The following is a 22,252-nucleotide window of genomic DNA, read 5'->3' on the forward strand; positions in this document are numbered from 1 at the left end:
GTATTGTTATATTATTAGCTTGGTTCTGTTCATTTTTCTTTACATATTTTCTTTTTATGTCAGAAATATAACTTATATTTAATGCGTATGTTTTTTAATAATGAGATAAAAATAATTTCCAGATGGATATAATAATACCATAGTAAATTTACTTCCGCAGTCTGTCTGTGCTTCTCTGCCGGCGTTCTCCTATTACAGTATTTATTTCTCAACCACAGCTGGATTCTATATGAAAAACCACATTTCGAAGGTCGTGCACATGTCCTTGAAGAAGGGGAAGCTGTGTTACGACACCTCTGGGACCCTCCAAAAACCAATGATAAGCAAGATAAAATCACCATAGGTTCAGTGAGGAGAGTGGTGAAGGTATGTACAGTAATTGTGGCACACCACTCGTTTCAGGCCAGTCTAATAGGTATAGAGCAGCAATTAGGTTATGGCTAGTAAGCGTGATAACTTTTGTGATAATCAATTATTAAAGAAAAAGATGTAAAAAAAAATATTGCTTAGAAGTAGATGCTTCGAATGACACATGTGGACACCAGTGGAGTTACCTGCTAAACTACAAAAAGACTGGTGATGTTTATGGGGGATTCAGAAAAGATAGCTGTTGGCCAAAAGAAATGTCTGGTCAGAAACTAGATTATATTTCTAGTCAACTATAGACAACACTCTAACAGAGATTAATTTGTCTAAATGAAATAGGTCCTAATGACAAGTAATTGGCTCCAAATGGGGTTGTCTTCTACTAGACCATTGGTGCCCTGTTGTACTACCCTTTATTGTGTAGGACTATGGTCAACCGCAGGATCTTCTAAAACTCTAGTAGATCAAGTCAGATTCATATTTATCTCTTAATCAGATATATTTGTAAAGTAATGTTTACATCTGTACCTGTCTGCGTCTGGGGTGTAGATAAGTGGACTAATGGGACAAGTGCCCAAGGCTCTGGTTATGCAGGGGACACTTTTCTTTGGCCGGGGTTGTAAGGAACAGGAATTAAGGCTGCACACTGAACCTTTTAGCTGTGAGTAAGAGGAGTCTTCGGGGAATTTTCAATTGTTAGAGTAGGGAATGTTATACATGAAGAAATAAGCATTATAAATTTATATAGCGCCAACATATTCCGCAGCGCTTTACAACTTATAGAGGGGACTTATACAGACAACAGACATTACAGCATAACAGAAATCACAGTTCAAAACAGATACCAGGAGGAATGAGGGCCCTGCTGCTCGCAAGCTTACAATCTATGAGGAAAAGGGGAGACACAAGAGGTGGATGGTAACAATTGCTTTAGTTATTTGGACCAGCCATAGTGTAAGGCTCGGGTGTTCATGTAAAGCTGCATGAACCAGTTAACTGCCTAAGTATGTAACAGTACAGACACAGAGGCTATTAACTGCATAAAGTGTATGAGAACATGATGGAGGAACGTGATTATGTTGTTGTTTTTTATTAATAGGCCACACAGGGATAATTAGGTTAATGCGTTGAGGCGGTAGGCCAATCTGAACAAATGAGTTTTTAGTGCACGCTTAAAACTGTGGGGATTGGGGATTAATTGTATTAACCTAGGTAGTGCATTCCAAAGAATCGGCGCCGCACGTGTAAAGTCTTGGAGACGGGAGTGGGAGGTTCTGATTATTGAGGATGCTAACCTGAGGTCATTAGCAGAGCGGAGGGCACGGGTAGGTTGGTAGACTGAGACCAGAGAGGAGATGTAGGGTGGTGCTGAGCCATGGAGTGCTTTGTGGATGAGGGTAGTAGTTTTGTACTGGATTCTGGATTGGATGGGTAGCCAGTGTAATGACTGGCACAAGGTAGAGGCATCGGTGTAACGGTTGGCGAGGAATATGATCCTGGCAGCAGCATTCAGGACAGATTGGAGCGGGGAGAGTCTGGTAAAAGGTAGGCCAATTAGTAGAGAGTTACAATAGTCCAGACGAGAATGAATAAGTGAGACAGTAAGAGTTTTTGCAGAGTCGAAAGTAAGAAAAGGGCGAATTCTGGAAATGTTTTTGAGATGCAGATAAGAAGAGCGAGCCAGTGATCGGATGTGGGGGGTGAATGAAAGCTCGGAATCAAGGATGACTCCAAGGCAGCGGGCATGTTGCTTTGGAGTAATGGTGGAACCGCACACAGAGATGGCAATGTCGGGCAAAGGTAGGTTTGTAGAGGGAGAGAACACGAGGAGTTCAGTTTTTGACAGGTTCAGTTTCAGATTAGCATCTGAAACAAGCATTACTTGTTACCTGATTTCCCTGCTGCACTTCGAAAACATTTTGGTGCTCACCAGCAAATATCAGAATTGATACCATATTGTACATTGTTCACATGACCTCTGTAACCAATTATTAACCTTAGAGGTCATGTGCCTTACATGCAAAAGTCACTAATTTGCAGCGGTGGTCCATTGAATGATGGAGCGTCACTACTTCTAGTACCATCAGGGGCAATTGAAGTATAGGTCCTTGGGGCTTCATTGAGTAATGTGTATATTTTATTTTTTTTACCATTCCCTACTCTTTGCACTGTGATGAAAACTTGCAGAAGTTCCCTTTCAGGACATGGCCTGCTGAATACCTATGTAACCCTAAAAAAAAACAGATAAAAAATATCTTACTTCATGATACAATACTTCTGTGTTAAGACTTCTTTATAAAGAGTTACTCTTTGCTATAAGCAATGTGTGATGCTAGTGACTAGGGTTGAGCGACCTTTGCTTTTTTAGGATCGAGTTGGGTTTTGTGAAACCCGACCTTCTCGAAAGTCGGATCGCGTGAAATCGGCCGATTCTACTGTAAAGTCGGGTTCCGGACCGGAACACGAAACCCAATGCAAGTCAATGTGGATTATTCTCTCTCTCTCTCTCTCTCTCTCTCTCCCCTCCGTGCGAAGCATATGTTGTGTTTGACTGCGGAAATCACTGCAGCCCAAACAGTAACATGGCTCTATGACGCCGCAGAAACCAGACCGGAACCTATGTCATCACGCTGCCCACACTCCTTAATTGGCTGAAAAAATAGCGAGGAAGGCGTCATACAAAACGCGACTTTGGCGCCAAGATCGCCGACCACGTGGCCGATCCCACGCTGGAGTTGGGTCGGGTTTCACGAAACCCGACTTTGCCAAAAGTCGGCGACTTTTGAAAATGAACGATCCGTTTCGCTCAACCCTACTAGTGACTACTCAGGAACAAACTGGGAGGCAAAACATCCTGGGGGGATTAGAGCAAAGGGTCTAGGCAAACGGATGGTCAGAACGAGGTCCAAAGTCAGGCATCAATAGATCAACAAACAGACAACAAACAGCACAGGAATACAAGGCAAAACACCACTGAGCAAATACTGCGATTGGAAGAGATGTGGGAGTGACAGCTTAGCTAGCTAGCTGGGTAATCAATTAGAACAGGGAGCACCTGAAGGAAGCTCAGCACCTCTCCGTCTCAGATTGGACGGCTGAGCTGTACATCAAAATATCAACAGCTCAGTATGCCCCTGCCCTAGACTGGATGACTGAACTGTCACTCACTGACATACACTGAGCAGAAGAATCGTGACACAATGGTTGTAAAGGAAAAAAATATGTGTATATAGAGTCAGATGGAGCGTGATAAAAAATTTTTGTTAGATTTTTATTCAATGTGACAGAAAATAAAAGTTCTTTATAAAATTGGAGTCATGTAGAGGTAAATTATAGGGCTAATACGCCTCTGAGGAAACCCTATTATGGCTATGAACCAAGCATAATTCATAATACAGCCATGTCCATGAGCTCTTACTCTTCTAATTGTTGGGAATTAATTGTAAAGTGTCAACATTTGGTATGTCGAAGAGAGAGGAAAACTGTGTCCAATGGTTGTCCCGTATATACAAAGTGCAAACAACCTGCTGGCCAGCAGGCAACACCAATAGAAGACCATACAATCCAGTTGGTACATTCGATAAATTTTATTATTTGAATGAAGAATTTTAAACTGAGTCACGTGTTTTAGAGACTGTATCTGTATCATACAGACTTCAGCTAACTCTTTGTATGATTCATCCTTGGCTTCCACTTGCTCTGGAAGCTTCCATGAATGGGAGTGAGCTTGGAGGACTATTCATGGCCACTACATTTCTGGCGCACCGTAACCCCTTCAGCCAGCTAATTGCTGGGGGTGCTGGGTATTGGACCCACAGTGATCTGATATTGATGACCTTTCCTAAGGATAGATCATGACTATTCGAGTCTCAGAAAAACCATTTAGGTATATAGGAAGGAGATTTGTGTCTATACAGTAACACAATAAATGGTTGTAAATAATAATAAGTTGTAAAGCCAAGCTACTGTTGGGTCTGGCGAGAAATGTCAATCAATGTTGAGGCTACCAGGCTACAAGGCACAGTAAGTTGACTCCTATCTATTAGTATATTTCTCTCTGCACAAGTCTCACTAAGCAGAGAAAATAAATATATATGGCCATAAACCATCTCCGATCATTAATACTCGCTAATGTCAGAGATATCACCTTCAAAGACGGATAGTCCAGAGGAGAATTGCTCCCGGTCACCGCGTTGTATTACTCCAGCAATGGTCGGTCTCCTCTGAGGTACGGCTCAATGTCACTATGTAAATGTGCAAAATTAATCATCACAATCAGAGTTGCGGAGCTTGGATGTTGGTAGAATACCCTTGTGGTGCAGGTTAATACTTCCACCACATTAATTTGTTTCAAATAGAGCTCTCCAGCCTTATAGAATCATCGGCGGGACATAAAAATCCTTCATTAGTGAATAATTGGTGTTTGCTCTCCCTCAGCTATCTCCATATTGGCTTATTTTCCTTAATTTATGTATACATTGAGCTTTCTCGTATATGTTATGTAACGTGCGGTCTATTGCAAGCTAATATAGACCTTTGTTGTTCATTTACTGTAGGATTATCTTCCCGAGGTGGTCATATCCTCCCTGCAGGACCCGTCTGATACTATTTACATACGTACAGAAGTTCCTTCCTTAGAAAATTTGGTTGGCAGACACCCTCGTTCCTTAGAAGTTAATTCAGGAGTGTAAGTATTGCTTGTTCCAATATTTTATTTATTGCTGTTTCGTTATTATCGATATTACCCATCATTTCTATAGCAGAAAAATATTCTGTAGTAAAACACAGAACATATATCCATTAACAAACAGATTGTCATCAAACTCAAGTAAATTGGTGCGTTTAAAGAAAAACGTGCTGAAAAATCTTTTCTCTGAACTTTGGGTTGTGATTCCTTCTGGAGCTGCATGAACTAATGAAGTGGTATATGGTACCATTCCCTCTGATAGTGCCCAATTAGAGGAGACAATGTCAAACAATGTCAAATAGGTAAGGTTTCTCCTTGTGGAGAGTGACAAACCAGGTCTGGCATGCCAGTATGAGGAGACTTAAATGCCTTGCAAGCTCCTCTGGGAAATTAAATATGCAAATTGTCTCTTGAGAGAGGAAAAGAAATTGAACTCTAGTGCCACCAATTGGAAATAGCAATCCTATAACACACTCTGTTGACAATTGGAATGTCTCACCAATACTACAATACATGTAAGGACCAAAATAGTTACAAATGAATAAAATAAACCTATTATTATATATAAGTAAGAAAAAAAACCATACGTATATCCAAAATAATAGAGACATAGAAGTATTGTTGGGTGAAACCCCCATAATGTAAATAAATGGTATCAGTCACAGCTGCACTTAGTATCAAATACACATGCAAAAGGAGAGTAATACAGTAAGAGAGTATGCAGTGGAATAAAGTACAAACTATGATAGCAGCAAAGTACAATGCCGAATGGTGAACCCACCAAACACACCCAATGTGCATTTCACAAGATTCATACCCCTGATGAAGCATTCGTGAAACGCGCGTCGGGTGTGTTTGGTGGGTAAGTCGTTGCACTTTGCTGCTACTTATAGTGTGTGGTCTTTTCTACCTCACCTGCTTTTAGGACATTACTGTCTTCTTGGCACTACAATCTAAACAACATACTATGTGTGTTTGATGATGTACGTACTAATTTATTACCTCTCTTGGTTGTACGCATTTATTTCCATTATGTGGAGTTCCCTATTGGTTCACCCAACAACATGTCTTTGTCTCTATTGTTTTGGATATACATATGTTTTTTATCTTTTATTTAATAAGTTGTATTTTATGTGTAACTATTTTGGTTTTCACTTGTACATTTTGGGACCTCCTACTCTATCCTGGGTTACAATCTCTGGTTTTGAGCAGAAGAATGGCAGTGCCCCGTTTTATTCATACATTTCTAGACAACTGATTTTGCCACAGGGGGTCTGCCAGTGTGAGCCAGTGCTTTTTAACGGATCTCCACTTTAGAGACCCTCATCTAAGACATCCATATTCCCTAATAGGGTATGTGGAAAGGATGAGACTATCCCTTTAAAGGGCACCTGTCACGTGAAAAAAAAAATCATCCTGCAGATATGGAGTTAATCTGCAGGTTAATAGCCCTCTGAAACTGTGCAGCGCCCGCACTTAGTACCCCACTGCCAGGAGAAAATGAACTTTATTCCTCTCGGTAGCATTCGGCGTTCACTCACCGCTCTGTGTATAGAGAGCAGTATCTGAGCCTCCAGCACTGACTGACAGCAGCTCAGCATTGGGGCCGGCTCTCAGTCAGTGCTGGGGGCACAGATACAGCCATCACTCTCTACAAACTAACCTGTGGCTGAAACTGTGCCGGCACCAGCAAAACAACAGCCATCATACACAATGTCTGCTGACCACCCTACAGCCAACACATTGACATCTCCGAGCGGGAAAAGCAATAAAATATAATCAAAAGGATATATCTGCCAGTTATTGCAATCAATCTGTCTCCACACCTATCATCCTTACATGTAACGAGTATTGTGTTTCATAATACTCTACATAACCATTAAGGTTTGATGATTACGTTGACATCAAGCCTTTACTTTGTGAACTGACGCAAGAATCCATCCACCAAAGGGAATAATTGTAGGCAGCTATAATCGTCTTTTATTACACTTTGTCTATTTTTATTTTAATTGTAGATACAGACAAATAGTTCTATAGATCTGTGGGGTGTGGTTCTATAAGATATAAGTATACGTTATCTTTCTACAGCTGGCTGGCATACACAGAACCTCAGTATAGTGGCACAGTCACCGCATTGGAAGAAGGCTGTAAACTTTGCCAAATTCAGGACAGTGGCTTAAAATCTATGAGGCCCTTGAAAATGGTGAGAAGTCATTTCGCTTACATTAATTTTGCTGGGATAATCATTATCATAAGCACTGTGTTTATATTTTTTTTTAACCAATAAATTTTTATTGAAAGATTGCATAACAAACAACATTTCAAAAAACATCAGGAGAGGGAAAGAAAGTAAGGAAGGGGGAGAGAACATGGAAAGGAGGGCAACAAAGACCCCAGTACATAATATAATAGGACCATAATGAAGTCAAAGCCAAACACATAAAATCCACAATCACAGAGTCAGTCATGACGAGAGACAATAGCAGAAGCAAAGTCTTTGCATAAAACTTTAAACTTTAAATTTTAAATTTTAAATTTTAGATGAGGGCGAGTGCAGACTGAGATATGTGTGTGGAGGAGATCCATGGATCCCACCACGAAAGAACCCTAGACTTCCGCGATAGATCCTGCGCCATAATCACCTCATAACAGAAATGTAAATCAATTTTCGCAATCAGCTCAGCCCTGGAGGGGAGGGCCGGGGACTTCCAGTACTTTGCAATACATTGTCTGGCGGCAACAAGGACATTAGAGATTACGGGCCGGAGAGAGGAGGGGAGGTCGATGAGGGAAATACCCAGAACCGCAAGCTGCCCACTCAGCAGAAGGGGGAGACACGTCAGCCCAGTAATCAGTGCCTCCACCTCACGCCAAAAAGCCCGAACCCGCGGACATGACCACCAGACATGGGAAGCCGACCCCACAGCGCCACAACCCTTCCAACAGAGGGGGGAGGAGGATGGAGAGAACCTCGCCAGACGGGACGGAGTAATATACCAGTGTAGTTGTATCTTTTTCACCTGTTCCAAGTGGCCAATGCATGAAGAGAATTTAGCGGGATGTATCATTGCAAATTGCCAGTCCTCCAAGGAAGCCTCAAAACCCAACGAGGACTCCCAGGAAGTCATGAATTGAAATTTGTCAGCAACGCCACAGGATAGGAGGGCTTTGTAAATAATGGAGATGCCATGGGACAATATAGTGGAAGGTCTAAAAAATCTATGGACCAAGTCCTCTGTCAAAGGCGGGGGGGCCCCGAATGAGCGACGAGTCCTGAGGAAACTACGGAGTTGGAAATATTGGAAAAAGTCAGAGGCGGTCAGGGAGAACCTCCCCGAAAGCACCTCAAATGACAGAAGGCCATCTGAGCCGAATAGGTCCGCCACCCGAAGCACCCCGCGCCTCCTCCAGGAGGAGAGAGAGATGTGTCCGATGGCATACTCCAGAGCCCGTAGAGAGACATAATCATGCATGAACCCCAGTAGAGAGGGAATAAGCAGCGCCCACAGTTTTGTAGCAGTCCTGACAGAGCGGAGACACCTGCCCACAAGGGGAACCCGGAGAAATTGGAGTTCTAAGAGCAATTTTAACGAGTTTTGGGGGGCAAAGTGAGATTCGATAAGAAACCAGGGCAGATGTGAGTCCCCTTCCCACCATATTTTAAGAGGCTCAAGGATCGCCGCTTTATAATAAGATTGAACCGCCGGGACACCCAGACCTCCCATTGAGTACGGTAAACACATAATCCGACGCTTGACCCTATGAGGTTTCTTGTTCCAAACGAACCTATCAATCAGCGATTGGAAAGCAGAGATAAATTTCGAGGGAATAAAAAGGGGAAGGCAACGGAAGAGGTACATAATTTTAGGCAGGAATAACATTTTAGCAGTTTGTATACGAGCCATCCATGATAGAGTCGTATTCGATAACTGATCCATACCTCTTCTGACCTCTGCAAGAGTTTCCTCACAGTTTGCACGGACTATGTTGTCTAACCTAGTTATCTTGATGCCCAAGTATGTGAATCCCAGGGGGGCCCAGATGAACGCATATTTCGATTGGATTTGGACCTGAAGGGAAGTTGGAAGAAACAGAGGGAAAATTGTGGATTTTGTCAAATTAAGCTTATAATACGAAACCGCTGAAAATTCAATTAGAATGGAGGTGATGGCGTTCAACGAGGTTAAGGGTGAAGTGCAAGTTAATACTACATCGTCAGCATAAAGACCGATTTTATGTTCCGATCCCCCCACCACAATTCCCTTTATATCCGTCGACTGTCTAACTCTCGCAGCCAGGGGCTCCATAACCAGAGCGAAGATAATCGGTGAGAGGGGGCAGCCCTGACGCGTACCATTACGAATAGGGAACGTCCGAGAGCTAAAACCCGCCGAGCGAACCGACGCACAGGGGTTGGAGTACAATGCCATGACAGCTCTAGCAATCTGTCCAGTAAGCCCGAATCTCCCCAAAGTGAGTTCAATATAGTCCCAGTGTACCCTGTCGAACGCTTTTTCAGCGTCGAGTGACAGAAATACACTGGGAATACCCCCCCCCTCCACCACATCCAAAAGGTCTATCAGGCGCCTGGTGCCATCCCTGGTCTGCCTACCCGGGACGAACCCAACTTGATCTGGGTGAACAAGACTAGGGAGAACTGCAAATAGTCTATTGGCCCAGATCTTGGCATAGATCTTCACATCACAGTTTAGCAGTGCTATCGGGCGGAAATTCCCCGGAGATGTGGGGGATTTCCCCTGCTTGGGGAGAGTCGCAATGGAAGCCTCCAAACCCTCAGCCCCAATACTACCTGCCGACATCCAACTATTAAAAAGCCGCAGGAGGAAAGGGGAGAGAACAGAAAAGAACTGTGCGTAGTAGAGAAAGGAAAAACCATCTGGCCCAGGAGAGGAACCTTTATTAGCATCTCTAATAATTTGTGAGAGTTCAGACTCAACAATGGGAGAGTTTAGGAATGCGAGCTGCTCCTGGGTAACCGAGGGGAGATTAGCCCCATCCAAGAACGCCAAAATTGACTCCCGCGAAGGCTGGGGAATCCCTAGGTCAGACCCGAGGTCATAGAGCGAGGAGTAATAGGAGGCAAACTCCTCAGCAATCTGAATCGGGTTCCCCACCTGGGAGCCGTCAGGCCTAAGCAAGAATGGGATCTTAGACTGAGCCTCTCTCTTCCTAACACGTCTGGCCAGGAGAGCGCCCGCTCGGTCCCCCATTGTGTAGAACTTCGCTCTAGATTTCCTCAGGTTCCTCTCAGCCCTGTGGAGCAGAAGGTTACGGACATGCAAACGGGCCCTAGAAAGGTCAGAAAGAAGGGCTGGAGTAGGAGATAATTTATGAGCAGACTCCAGACGAGATAAATCCTCCAGAGCCGAGTGAAGGACTGCATTGTACTTCCTCTTGGCCCTGGCTGCCAGTTTAATGAAGTGGCCCCTAATCACCGCCTTGTGCGCAAACCAAAGGGTGTCATCCGCTATGTCAGGAGTATCATTGTAGGCGAAAAATTCACTCAGCGCCGCCTCTATGCATTGGGAGTTGGTTTGGTCAGCAAGGAAATGGGCGTTAAGACGCCAATGCCCGGGGGGTCTAATGGCCAGGGGGTCCTTCAGGGTGAGGAACACCGGAGCATGGTCCGACCAAGTAATGCCTCCAATATCTGCTGAAGTACAGTGAGGGAGAGCCACGTCATTCACCAGCACAAAGTCAATCCTGCTATAGGAACCGTGCCTGGGAGACAAAAACGTGTAGTCTCTCTCGCCGCAATGCAGATATCTCCAAATATCGTGAAGGTTGAAAGAATTGATTAAGGGCCCCGCTTCACATCTTGATAGCGAGGAGGCAGAACAGTCCAGATCTTTAGACATTGGGACATTGAAGTCGCCAGCAATCAACTGGTGACCATGTTGGATATCGTGAAGGGTTTGAAAAACCCCCTCCAGGAACCTGAGCTGCCCCACATTAGGGCCGTAGATCGAGGCGATGGTATATGGTACATTGTTAATGAGACATAACACCACAATAAACCTACCCAGCGGGTCTGCAATGGAACGGACCAATTGAAAGGAGTTGGACCTACTAAAGAAAATGGCTACTCCCGCCTTTTTAGTCGGGGCGTTAGCAAAAAACTGGTGCGGATATAAGCCTGAGTGCATTCTCTGGTTGTCACATTCCAGCAAATGCGTTTCCTGAAGGCACAAGATATCATGGCGGGATTTACCTAATTGGCGCCACACAACAGACCTCTTGCCCGGGGAGTTAAGACCATTAACATTAATTGAAAGTAGCGAGATACTCATAATGAGAACATAAAAACAATTTGGTAATCATCAAATACTGACAATCTGTGAATAAAAGAAGACACGATATGGTCAATGAACTAAAGCATACATGTGAGTAGACCGGGGGGAGGGGGGAAGGAGACGGGAGGACACAAACAAGACATACCACAAGTAACAAATAAACTAGCGGACTGGAGTCCATTCAGGAAAACCCTGAGTCCAAAAAGGTGAGAATCAGAAAAACAGTTCACCTATGGGGCACAAGAAAGCTGTAGAGATCCTCAAAAGAGGGCTCAGCACAGCAGCAAAAACCAAGAAAAAATAAAAGAGAGAAAAAAAAACCAGAGTACAACCGTGTGGGAAAATAGCCAGGAGCCACAAAAGCCGTGGAGTCAGACCTCCTCCCAATCAGGAGCAATGCGGGCCCTGGGGCCATTGTTACCTCCAGTCTTAGTAAAGGATGCAGAAACCGGAGATTCAGGAGTCGCGAGTCCCCATTTGGAGAGAGCGGAGGCCGCGTGAGCCGGAATTAAGCAGGTAGTGATCGAACCATCTTTACGGATGAGAAGCTTGGTAGGAAATCCCCAGCGGTACTGGATACCTTTCTCTCTGAGGATGGCGGTGTAGGGGCCAAAGGTCCTCCGAAGCGCCAAAGTACCTGGGGAGAGATCCGGAAAAACAGCAATGCGTGCGAACCTATCAGGGAGCACTGGATTTTTCCGTAGAGCCTGTAGAAATTCTTCCTTCATTTCATAAAAGTGTATGCGCGCTAACACATCTCTTGGAACGGAGGGACCCAAGCCGGACGGTTTAGGGATCCTGTGAATACGATCGATTATGACCTTCTTTGGGGCAAGCTGAGGGAGAGCTGCAGCCACAAATTCCTGCAGGAATAACTTCAAATCTCCTGACAAGGTAGATTCATCAATGCCCCTGAGTTTGACGTTGTTTCTCCTGGACCTGTCTTCCAGATCCAGGGCTTTAGAGTGGGTTTTAGTAGCCATGGTTTGCAGGGCCTCATGAGCATCCCAGAGGTCATTGTGTGAAGAGACCAGCTCCGCCATCTTACGCTCCAGACGGTCTGTGCGGTTACCCAGTTCCACCACTTCCCCTTTAAGCTCAGCCAGCATATTGCGCATATCCTCCTGAATGGAAGCTCTGAGGTCTCCAAGAAGGTTTTTGAGGAGAGCAGCAGTCACCGGACCATCGGCCGAATCCGACGCTGCAGCGCCTGAACGCGACGCCTCACCGCCAGATTTGAACGCTGCTGCGTTGGACTTCAGCGCCGCACCACCCGATTGCGACGCCTGAGCGTTACGTTGTGCAGAGCGGGAAGACCTGGGGGAGGACGGCGCCATCTTGGCTGCCGGCGGGAGCTGCGGGGCAGCGGCAAAGAAGTCAGGAATTCTCCTTGAGGGGTCACGGGCGCCTGTTTTCGCTTTCCCCATGCACTCACCACTGCAGCGGGGACCAGCGGCGGTATCGTGGAGGCAAAGAATATAGCAGAGGAGGTAGAAGAGAGCCGTTTTAGGGTTCCTGGCTGAGGAGCTCCCACTCTGTGCGACCTACTCCATCAGCAGTTAGGCCACGCCCCTGTGTTTATATTTTATAAAGTTGAGCTGTTCATGGAAATCTAACAGCACTTAATAGAGATTCGTGGAAAGACTTTTTGCAATCCAATCTGCTCAGCAGGTCTCAGAGGTTCCCTGGCCTTCACTCTTTAACCCAATATACAATGACCTGGATTTACAACTGGGACCTTAGGGTTGTGTCCATGGAGTAGCTGCTGAGTATCGAGACTGGCACTTTGTATGCCAGTCTTGATGAGAAGTGCGCTGGAGTATGATGCGCCAAATTCATTAAGAGTTGTGAGTGAATTTGGCGCATCTCTCAGCTGCCGTGTGCCACTGCAAGAAATGTTCTCCACCTTTGTGGCATCAACTATGATGCACTTGTCAGCCACACCTTCTCCCAGCCTTGCCCCAGCCTCTTTTCAAAAACAACAAGTTGGTCAAAAACTTTGTGATTTTTTTAAACAACTTTATGCTAAAATTTCAGTGAAAACTGTTTGATGAATAGGGGCCATAATGCCCCTCAAGGGTATTAAATGTCCCTCTTTCGATAATCCAGATAAAATTTCAAGGCTTCCTAAGATCTACAGTATCTTTGTAACCCAGTGGGCTCCCAACAGCTGGTTAAAGAGATCAAATATGAGTGGCAGAGGGTAAAGGTTTTTTCTTATAGTAATCTTACTAAGTTTCATCAAAGGCATGAAACACTTTGAAAAGTAGCAACATTTTTGCTTATTGTGAAGTTACTGTAAAATTTTGTGACACTTGTGATTTTCACGCTAATTTCAATCAGTTTTGGATGCCTTTCTTGAAAAGTATAATGTTTCAGGGTATATACACTAGATTCCTTGATAGGGCGTTGATCCAGGGAACTAGTCTATGTGGAGTCGGGAAGGAATTTTTTTTCCCCAATGTGGAGCTTACTCTTTGCCACATGGGTTTTTTTTTTGCCTTCCTCTGGATCAACATGTTAGGGCATGTTAGGTTAGGCTATGGGTTGAACTAGATGGACTTAAAGTCTTCCTTCAACCTTAAAAACTATGTTACTATAATGGGCAGAGCCAAGGAGGAGACCGGGTAGAACATCGTTACACTCACCCGTCAAGTGTGCCTATAGATGTAGTCATCTTGGACAGGCACATATCTGATATCCAGACTCTCCACATTAGAAGCAAAGCCCTAACTCTTGCCTCTTGGCCCCTTGTTGTTGATGGGAGTCATTCGAATCTATGTGGCCACCTGACTAGGTATAATGTCAGTAGGTATAGTGCATATAAGTCTTAGGAGGATGTACAAAGAGAGTGGAACAGTCTTACCTGCGTACATGCAGCCGCCTGTTAATATGGACTGCCAACGACATGGCTGTTTTATGGAAAACTGGAGGAGAAAACTACATGTCATTGATTTGATCAGAAAGTCCAGTATGGAAATGATGGCAAAAAGCCACGGAGCATTAATTGCCCAGTGCCTAAACTCAGTACAACACTCTTCAGCATTACGTCACCCTCGGTATAAGGAAACTATGTTATCTATTTTATTCTTTTAATATATTGCAGTCATCATATTATACAGCACTGTGTACTTACAATTGCTCATTTTGCCGTTCTCCCCAGTTAATTATTCTCTTTGCTCTGTGTAACAGGAAGTCTCGTTTCCCTATATGACTCATTCCCCTCTTCAACTCCTGACCCAGCTGCACATCTTCCCCCTGCCAGGGACTTTTGCAATGATGACTCATGACTTGTGCAGAGAAAATTGACCTACTTTTTCTATGTAGAACTTAGAAGGATTCAGTTCCTCAGTTTTTAATCACGTGATTTCATAGACCTAAAGGAAAAGAGAAGAATTAACTGGGTAGAAAGGCAAAATGAGCAATTGTAAATACATAGTGTTATATAATATGATTGTAATATATTAAGATGATAAAGACTTTGATGGGAGCGCTTCTTTAACTCAGACAAGGCTCAGAAAGCAGAGAATACCAGGAGAAACAACCTGGGGTCAGTATACACTGATAAAAGACAACTCCCAGATTATAAGAGTTTAACTAGTGTGTGGTGCTGCTCCATAGGTCACAGCAGGAAGCTAGTTACACTACTCACTGAGGCCAGTTTTATACATCCGTGTTTTACGGGCTGAGTACGGAGTACTGAGCAAAGATTGGCTGCAGGTCTCTTGACCCAAACTTGATCACCTGATAGGCATATATGGGTGGCACCACAAGTCCCAACCGCACTAATACTGGACTATGCCTGCATTGATCACTTTTGCTAATAGTCTTTAATAAGCAGACTAAACATTTAGTGTATTCAGCTCCTATGCTGACCTATGTATCTCCATGGTAACAGACTCCAAACAAACCTACTAATATGCAGAAATCTCAAAAATTACAGATAGTTTTATGCAGCTGTACCAGAATTCAATTTGTCAGATGTCAGACAGCTGTTTCGCTTTAGCGTACACATTCTGCTCTGCTACATCGCTGGATAAGTAGGTATATATCTTACTTTTGTATTATCGCTCATGGGTAGTCTTCCTCAGAGGAGCTCTGGATTGATTCTTTCCTGTTATTACGTTGCGTGCAGTCTGGAATATCAATTCTCCAGTATACGGTTCCATCACTAAAATACTGAAAGTCTGTGATGTCGTCGATCCCCGCGATCATTGGATTAGTGCATAAAATTACTGGCTTAATTACATATATATATTTTTATACTCTGCGTACAGACATGCAGGATCTTACTAATATGATCTAACACCCAGCTATTTAGAGTCCTACGTAGGATGATGCAGTCCGTTCCGCTGGGTTGCCATATTCTGCTTTGTCTGGCGTTCTTCTTGCTGTGGCAGCGCTTTGTTACTTATAATCTAAAGCCTAATTGTGTGGAAGGAACAAACGTCGGGTTAATTTTTTTCCTTTTGTTTCAGGGAGGATTAAAAGTACAGCTGCCTAGTGATCCGAAGGTAAGCGATTAGATTGCCATAGTTACAGCTTCTTATTTCTGCACCTCGTTCCACTGAAATCTCCTTAAATACCATAATTATCTCTTTTTCAGATAATTCTGTATGAGAAACCGCACTTTGAAGGGTGGTCCAGAGAGATCACCGAGCACGTCAGCGCCATCGGGAGCCTCACCTGCGATGGCAAAAATGGCAGCTGTCAGGATGTTGGCTCCATACAAGTTATTGGGGGAATGTAAGGACTCGGGCTGCTCGGCTTAGTTTATATAATGCAATTTTAGCAGGTTTAGTATATGGTCCCGATTCATCATTTATTTTGCACCTGGTTTTTTTTACTAGTTTTGCACCTTTTTTGTTTTCACACATTTCGTTATTCTACAGTATATGTGCCTTTTTTCAAAGTCTAATTTATACTGTATATGCTCATTTTTTTTTCTACTTTGTGGGTGGATTTTAGGTGTTTTCATCTGATTCATCAATAGCGACGTTTTAAAAAGTCCTTAGTCCTTAGTCCACCTTGGTGTATTTTAGCGCAAATTTGTCTCTATTTTGCCAAATGTGCAACTTTTGGCACAATAAAGCAAAAGACAGTTCAAGATGAGAAAAAAAGAGCATTTCACCTAGCCAAATCAGTTCTCATGCTTCGCACTGACGAGGGCCAATAGCCCGAAACACCGTGTCTGCGAATTGAGATACTGATTTGGCTTTTATCCTAAGTCATATTGCACGACTCGTTAAAGGGTTGATTGTGACTTGTAGGATCGCTACTTCCAATAGGTGGCGCTATAGAGTAAAGTCCTCTTTTTCTCAGAAGAGGCAATTTGCATATAAAGAAAAAATTCATGAATCACATGCCCCATGTTGAAGAATTTGGACCCAAAACTGACAACCAATACCACAAGACAAAAAAAAGGAAAGGGAGTTAAAAAAAAGGTCAAACGATAAGCCTATGCCTTTAGCTGCCACCTAGTTTTGCTTACCCTGATACTAATGGATTGTGCACCGTACCATATTCCTGGTCTTGTCCATCCTCTTGAGTAACTATTTGGCTCTGCTCTACACTTGTGAATTCACTAGTTCACTAATGGAGTTTTAGAAAACAGACCTATACTACAAAGGTATAGATATCATCAATATTTCAGATTCTTTACATGGGTTCTAAGGGGTAACGTTTCTCCTTGTGGAGAGTGACAAACCAGGCCTGGCATATCAGAGTGAGGAGACTTATAGGCCATGCATGCTCCTCTGGAAAATTTAAATATTCAAATTGTCTGTTTATAGAAGAAGAGGACTAGAACTCAAGTGCCACACTAGAGTTCTAGTCCTTTTTCTCTCTGAAGAAACAATTTGCATAATTAGATTCTTTACATAGATGACGTTAGTTTAGTCTAAAACTTTACTCCCGTTAAGGATCCTGTTTTAACCAAAGGTGGTTACACGGACCATGTTCTGCTCTGCTCCTTTGCTGTCCTGCATCACACCTGAAGCCTGTTGATTTGTCTGGGCACAGTGTATTGCTTCATTTCTCATGGGGTGACTGTGCAGGGAAATTGAAAACTTAAGCTCTGTTCACACCTGATGACACAACAACACTAAATGACCACCAATGATGGACTATTTTGCTGATCGGCGGACTTTACTAGCCTGTTTACACCAGCAGACTGCAATTCAGAGCGCAATGAACAGTCTGTAATCGATCATCCAGTGCACATAGGCTGCCATTGTTTGTGCCGAGAACGATGATCTTTGTGCAGCACATAAGATCATTTCACCCGACGATTGGGAGTTTTTTGTTCATTAGGTGATCGGAAAGCTGTTTAGACTGCAATATTACAGTATGTCGAACGTTCCTAGAAACGATAATCATGCAGTGTAAAGGGGGGGGATTAAGGTCTGAACATTTATCTTTTTGCTTTCACTGAAGACAACATATGTTTATTTATATAACTTTCTTTGGTTTTTAGATGGGTTGGTTATGAAAATGAGAGATTTAAGGGGCATCAGTATCTCCTGGAAGAGGGTGACTATGAAGACTGGCAGGCATGGGGTGGATATAACAATACTTTGCAGTCCATACGATTTCTCCAGGCGGTAAGTAGCTAACATGTCATTGACGTATTAGAAGTGAGGGTGTTTTGTATATCTGAGACTCTGTCCATCCAGTAGTAGTATGGTCGTACATACTCAAAATTCTATAGATCTTACTGAAGATCTACAGGGGTGTATTTAACCATATGTAGGGTGAACGTAAGGACCATATACTCTTGAGTTCCCCTTATATTCTGAGTTTCCCTTTTTAAATAAAGTCAGCCAATCCAACAAATTTTGGCAAAATTGGACGACTCTCATTTATATGGGGGAATCCGACATTCACAACGACCGACGTTGGAAAAAACAAGTATCGGACATAACGGTTTTCAGCTTGCCAGTCTTTGGTCCCACGAAAGATAAATCTGTTCTGCACATTCCATGTATGTCCCCACTTGCATCATCAAATACCAGCTTTCCATTAGCTCTGGAAAAATGAGCATTGCTCATGTTTCCGGGGTAGAAAGCTCTGTACATATCCAGTCTATGGGAGCCCTGTATGGAAGCACAAGTATAGAAGAGGCCTCTTGACTTCTGTGGCAGTCCTATTACTGCTCTGTAGGTGTGAGATGTGAGAGTTAGCATTAGCAATCAGTAGTACGAGACCGCTTGTAACTTTTTATTGATAATGGTCGAAATAAGAACAAAGATGCCATTTACAAAGCAGAAGCTCCTAGTCGTCTTTTGCTATAGATATTCCCAGATCTGGCATAATGTTTAAAAGTCCTTACCCTCCATGTGTCATTAACTGGGCAAAACTATACTAGATGCAGCTACGGTAAGGTATGTTAAGTTTAATAGCCAAAATAAAGTCTTGTTTATTTTGGTTATCGCTAAGTCTTTCTCTAGGTTTTCCCAAGTCTATTACAAAATGAGTAGGAAATTAAAAAAAAGCTTCACATTATAGGTTATGTTATGATGGTACAATGTGCGCAAAATACTAATAGGAGATAATTTATTTTTAGAAATCAAAACAATTATTCGTTGTTAAAGAGTAACTAAACATTTTTTTCCATTTAATTATCCTCTAGGCATTGCAAAGTTACAGTTTGTAATCTTATTAATTATATTATTTTGCGTCCTTCTGTCTCAAACAAAATGTTGCAGTGCTTTTCAAAGCTCCTTGAGAAGCTACTTTGAACTGCTGCTAATAAAAAAAAACCATACACTATATTCAATAAGTCTGTGTATGAGAGTTTCCCTATCTAGGTATGGGGTGGGGAGCAGAGAGGCTCAGACAGGGAAAGGCTCATACTTTGATTTTTTTTTATTATAGTGTAAGAAGCTTGCTGAGCAGTAGTTAAAAGGAGCTTCTAAAGGCGCGTGGACTGAGCAGTTGAAACAACACTGCAGCATAAGGTTTTGGGGAGGAAGATGCTTAATAAGATAATGAAATATATTACAATAAATCATAACTTTGCAATGGCTGGAAGATAATTAAATAAAAAAATCTATAGGTACTTTTTAAATCTTTTATATATAAAAAAAGGAACTTTGAAGGGAATTTGTCTTTATGGTATACCTTAAGCTTCTGTTTCCAGCAACAGGGCTCCCATTCTCGTGTGTAGGGCATTAACTGTTAATTCATTTTCCTTTGATTTTATGCAAAAACCTACAGATTGTTTTTCTAGAGAAGGATAACTTCCTACATGGTCCCTAAAGTAGCCATTAGGCCAGAGAACATTGGCTGTATCGTACTATAGTAGATAGGTGAAAAGTTTGTGACCCTCCGTACAGGCTCCACGTGGAAGAAGTCAACAGTGGTGTCTACATCGTTATTTTTTCTCTAAAAGCTTGAGACTCAAATGTGGGATATTTCGCTGGTGTTGCTCCACTTAGTTAAATTTTAACTTTGGTAGGTAACGTTGAGATAAGAGGCGCCCGCTGGCATGATGGATCTACTCATGCACATTCCACTCGGATTAATCAGGGCTTAGTGATGCCAGTTGGGAACTACACATGACTGGTTACTTGGGTTATTTTCCAGCTCCACCTGGTTTACAAACAGGATAAACCACAGCTAAGTGTACGAAGCACGATGCCAGGAAAGGAAGCTGTGTGCAAGTTCACACCTCTGAATGGAGAGGGCATAGGACTGGGCAAAATGTCTCACATGTCCTGCACTATTTTATTTAACCACTTGTGTATATCGTATGATGGCTTATTATATTTTCATCTGCCAGTATTATGGATGACAGTAGATTGAATATTGAGTAATACTTCTGCCACAAGATTGCTCTTCCATTTTTCTATGGCTCATACCAGGGTAGGCAAAGCTTCACATTTCCATGTACCATTTTGAATAGTAAAGGGTATTACCATCTGGGGCATTTATGGCATATTGATGGGGCCTGTCCTCAAGATAGATGCAGGTCCCAATGGTGGTGCCTGCATCTGTCAGACATTATTGGTATATCTTCACTAAATGTCCCACCTAGGACAATACCAATTGAAACACCTCTAAACACCTTTGACATAAAAAAAAATTTTTTTAGTACATTCAGTTAATAAAATTGTGCTAAGTTTCAGTCTGCAATCTTCATAACTCCATTCATTTTCTGATCCCTAGAAATGAAGTTTGCAACCTGATCCAAATTTCAGATGTTTTTCTTGTGGAAGTGTCACTCCCTGTAGTATAGGCTGAATGTGAGGTCTGTGTGTATCAAAGGTGCTCCTGTCTTCACTTCCTGTCATATATCAACACAGCTTCTATCCTGCACTTATTTCCTCTCTGTGTGCTTTCCGCCATGTTTCTATCCTGTTTTCTGTGCTATCCATAAGATACTTTTTCCCCTCTCCACAACAGATCTGGATGTGAGGTCTGTGTGCATCAAAGGTGTTCCTATCTTCCCTTCTTTTGATATATCAACACAGCTTCTATGCTGCTCTTATTTCCTCTCTGTGTGCTTTCCTCCATGTTTATAGCCTGTTTTCTGCACTCCATGAGATACTTTTTCCCCTCTCCACCGCTGATCTGTGTGCAAGTCCCATCCTGCCATTATTACTGAGAAAAGGGAGGCAGAGACCCGTTGGAACCTGGAGCTCTGATGGAATGGTGTCTGTTTTATAAATCGCTCTGCTAGATACAGGACTTACAGACACTCTGCAGCAGCTAAATAGGAGAATTATTTTTTTTTAAATGAAGGCTATTTCGAAACTAGCTTTATTCTGCATTTAGGGAATAAATGACTGGTCTCATCTCTCCCTACGGTCCACTAGCCGGCCTTTAAAATTCTGTTTTCTTTGTAACACAGGAGCGTTTCAGAGGAGCATATACCTGGTTGCAATAGTGTAGCCAAGCCCTGATTCATGCCTCCTGTGGTTTGTGCAGCATGAATCGACTGACAGGCTCCCATTAACATTGGCTAATGTCGAAGAACCGGAGAGGAGGGAAATCGAAGCTCAGATACTTTGAGCCATCTCATCTTCATAGGCCTCATAAGAGCCACGCGGGCTTCCTCTATCGGACGCACAACGTTTTCCACAACTTAATCCCCGTCTAGGATACATTTTTACATTTTCAGAAATACAGCAGACCCGTTTCCTTGTGATAGAGTTACATAATATATTCTCCCATCCACAAACTGACACAATAACAAGGCGTTTTCTACTTCAGGACTTTTTGGAAGCATCTGTCACCTTGTGCGAAACGGATGAAGAAGATGAGAAACAAATTAATCTTTTCAACCAAGCAATCCCTGATCTGGAGCTGGTGGGATATAAGACAAGAACACAGTGTATAAATGTGGAACAGGGAATGTGAGTAGATTGTCTTTACTACCTGAGGGTTAAGATGTAATAAAGCAGGAAAAATATTCAGTGTAAATATCATTAAAATGCATAAATGTGTGTTTCTATGTATATATATATATATATATATATATATATATATATATATATATATATATATATATATATATATTTATATATACATATACTGTATATATAATCTATCATGGTGTTCCATGATCTCAGAATAGTACTGCAATATTCCTAGGCAGGTAATGCTCATAAGCTATCCACGGACCCGCTTAGATTTTCATTTTGAAGTTTTTTCCCGCTTTTTTTGTATTGATGACCTATCCTGATGACCCAAGGATAGGTCATGAATATCAGATAGGTATGGCACATCCACCAATCAGTGGTTCTTGGTGCCGGAGTCAGCCGATTGTCAGCAGCTGTGACACCAAGAACAGCTGATTGCTGCCACCGATCTGATGTTGATAACATATCCTCGGGATAGGTCATCAATATTACAGTATAGGAGCTGCCCTTTAACTCCTCGT

General features: G+C 42.7%; 1 protein-coding gene across 1 annotated transcript in view; it reads left to right on the top strand.

Annotated features, from left to right (window-relative positions):
• CRYBG3 (crystallin beta-gamma domain containing 3) overlaps positions 1–22,252 on the top strand; it is a 176,147-nt gene that overhangs the window by 112,264 nt on the left and 41,631 nt on the right. The window contains exons 7-13 of the mRNA XM_077294112.1: positions 219–366; positions 4,923–5,053; positions 7,142–7,256; positions 15,846–15,881; positions 15,974–16,113; positions 17,843–17,969; positions 21,583–21,725. Of these exons, the coding sequence (XP_077150227.1) occupies positions 219–366; positions 4,923–5,053; positions 7,142–7,256; positions 15,846–15,881; positions 15,974–16,113; positions 17,843–17,969; positions 21,583–21,725 (840 nt within the window). The remainder of the gene's footprint in view (positions 1–218; positions 367–4,922; positions 5,054–7,141; positions 7,257–15,845; positions 15,882–15,973; positions 16,114–17,842; positions 17,970–21,582; positions 21,726–22,252) is intronic.

Source organism: Ranitomeya variabilis, chromosome 3, assembly GCF_051348905.1.
Source record: "Ranitomeya variabilis isolate aRanVar5 chromosome 3, aRanVar5.hap1, whole genome shotgun sequence".
NCBI classification, from domain to species: domain Eukaryota; kingdom Metazoa; phylum Chordata; class Amphibia; order Anura; family Dendrobatidae; genus Ranitomeya; species Ranitomeya variabilis.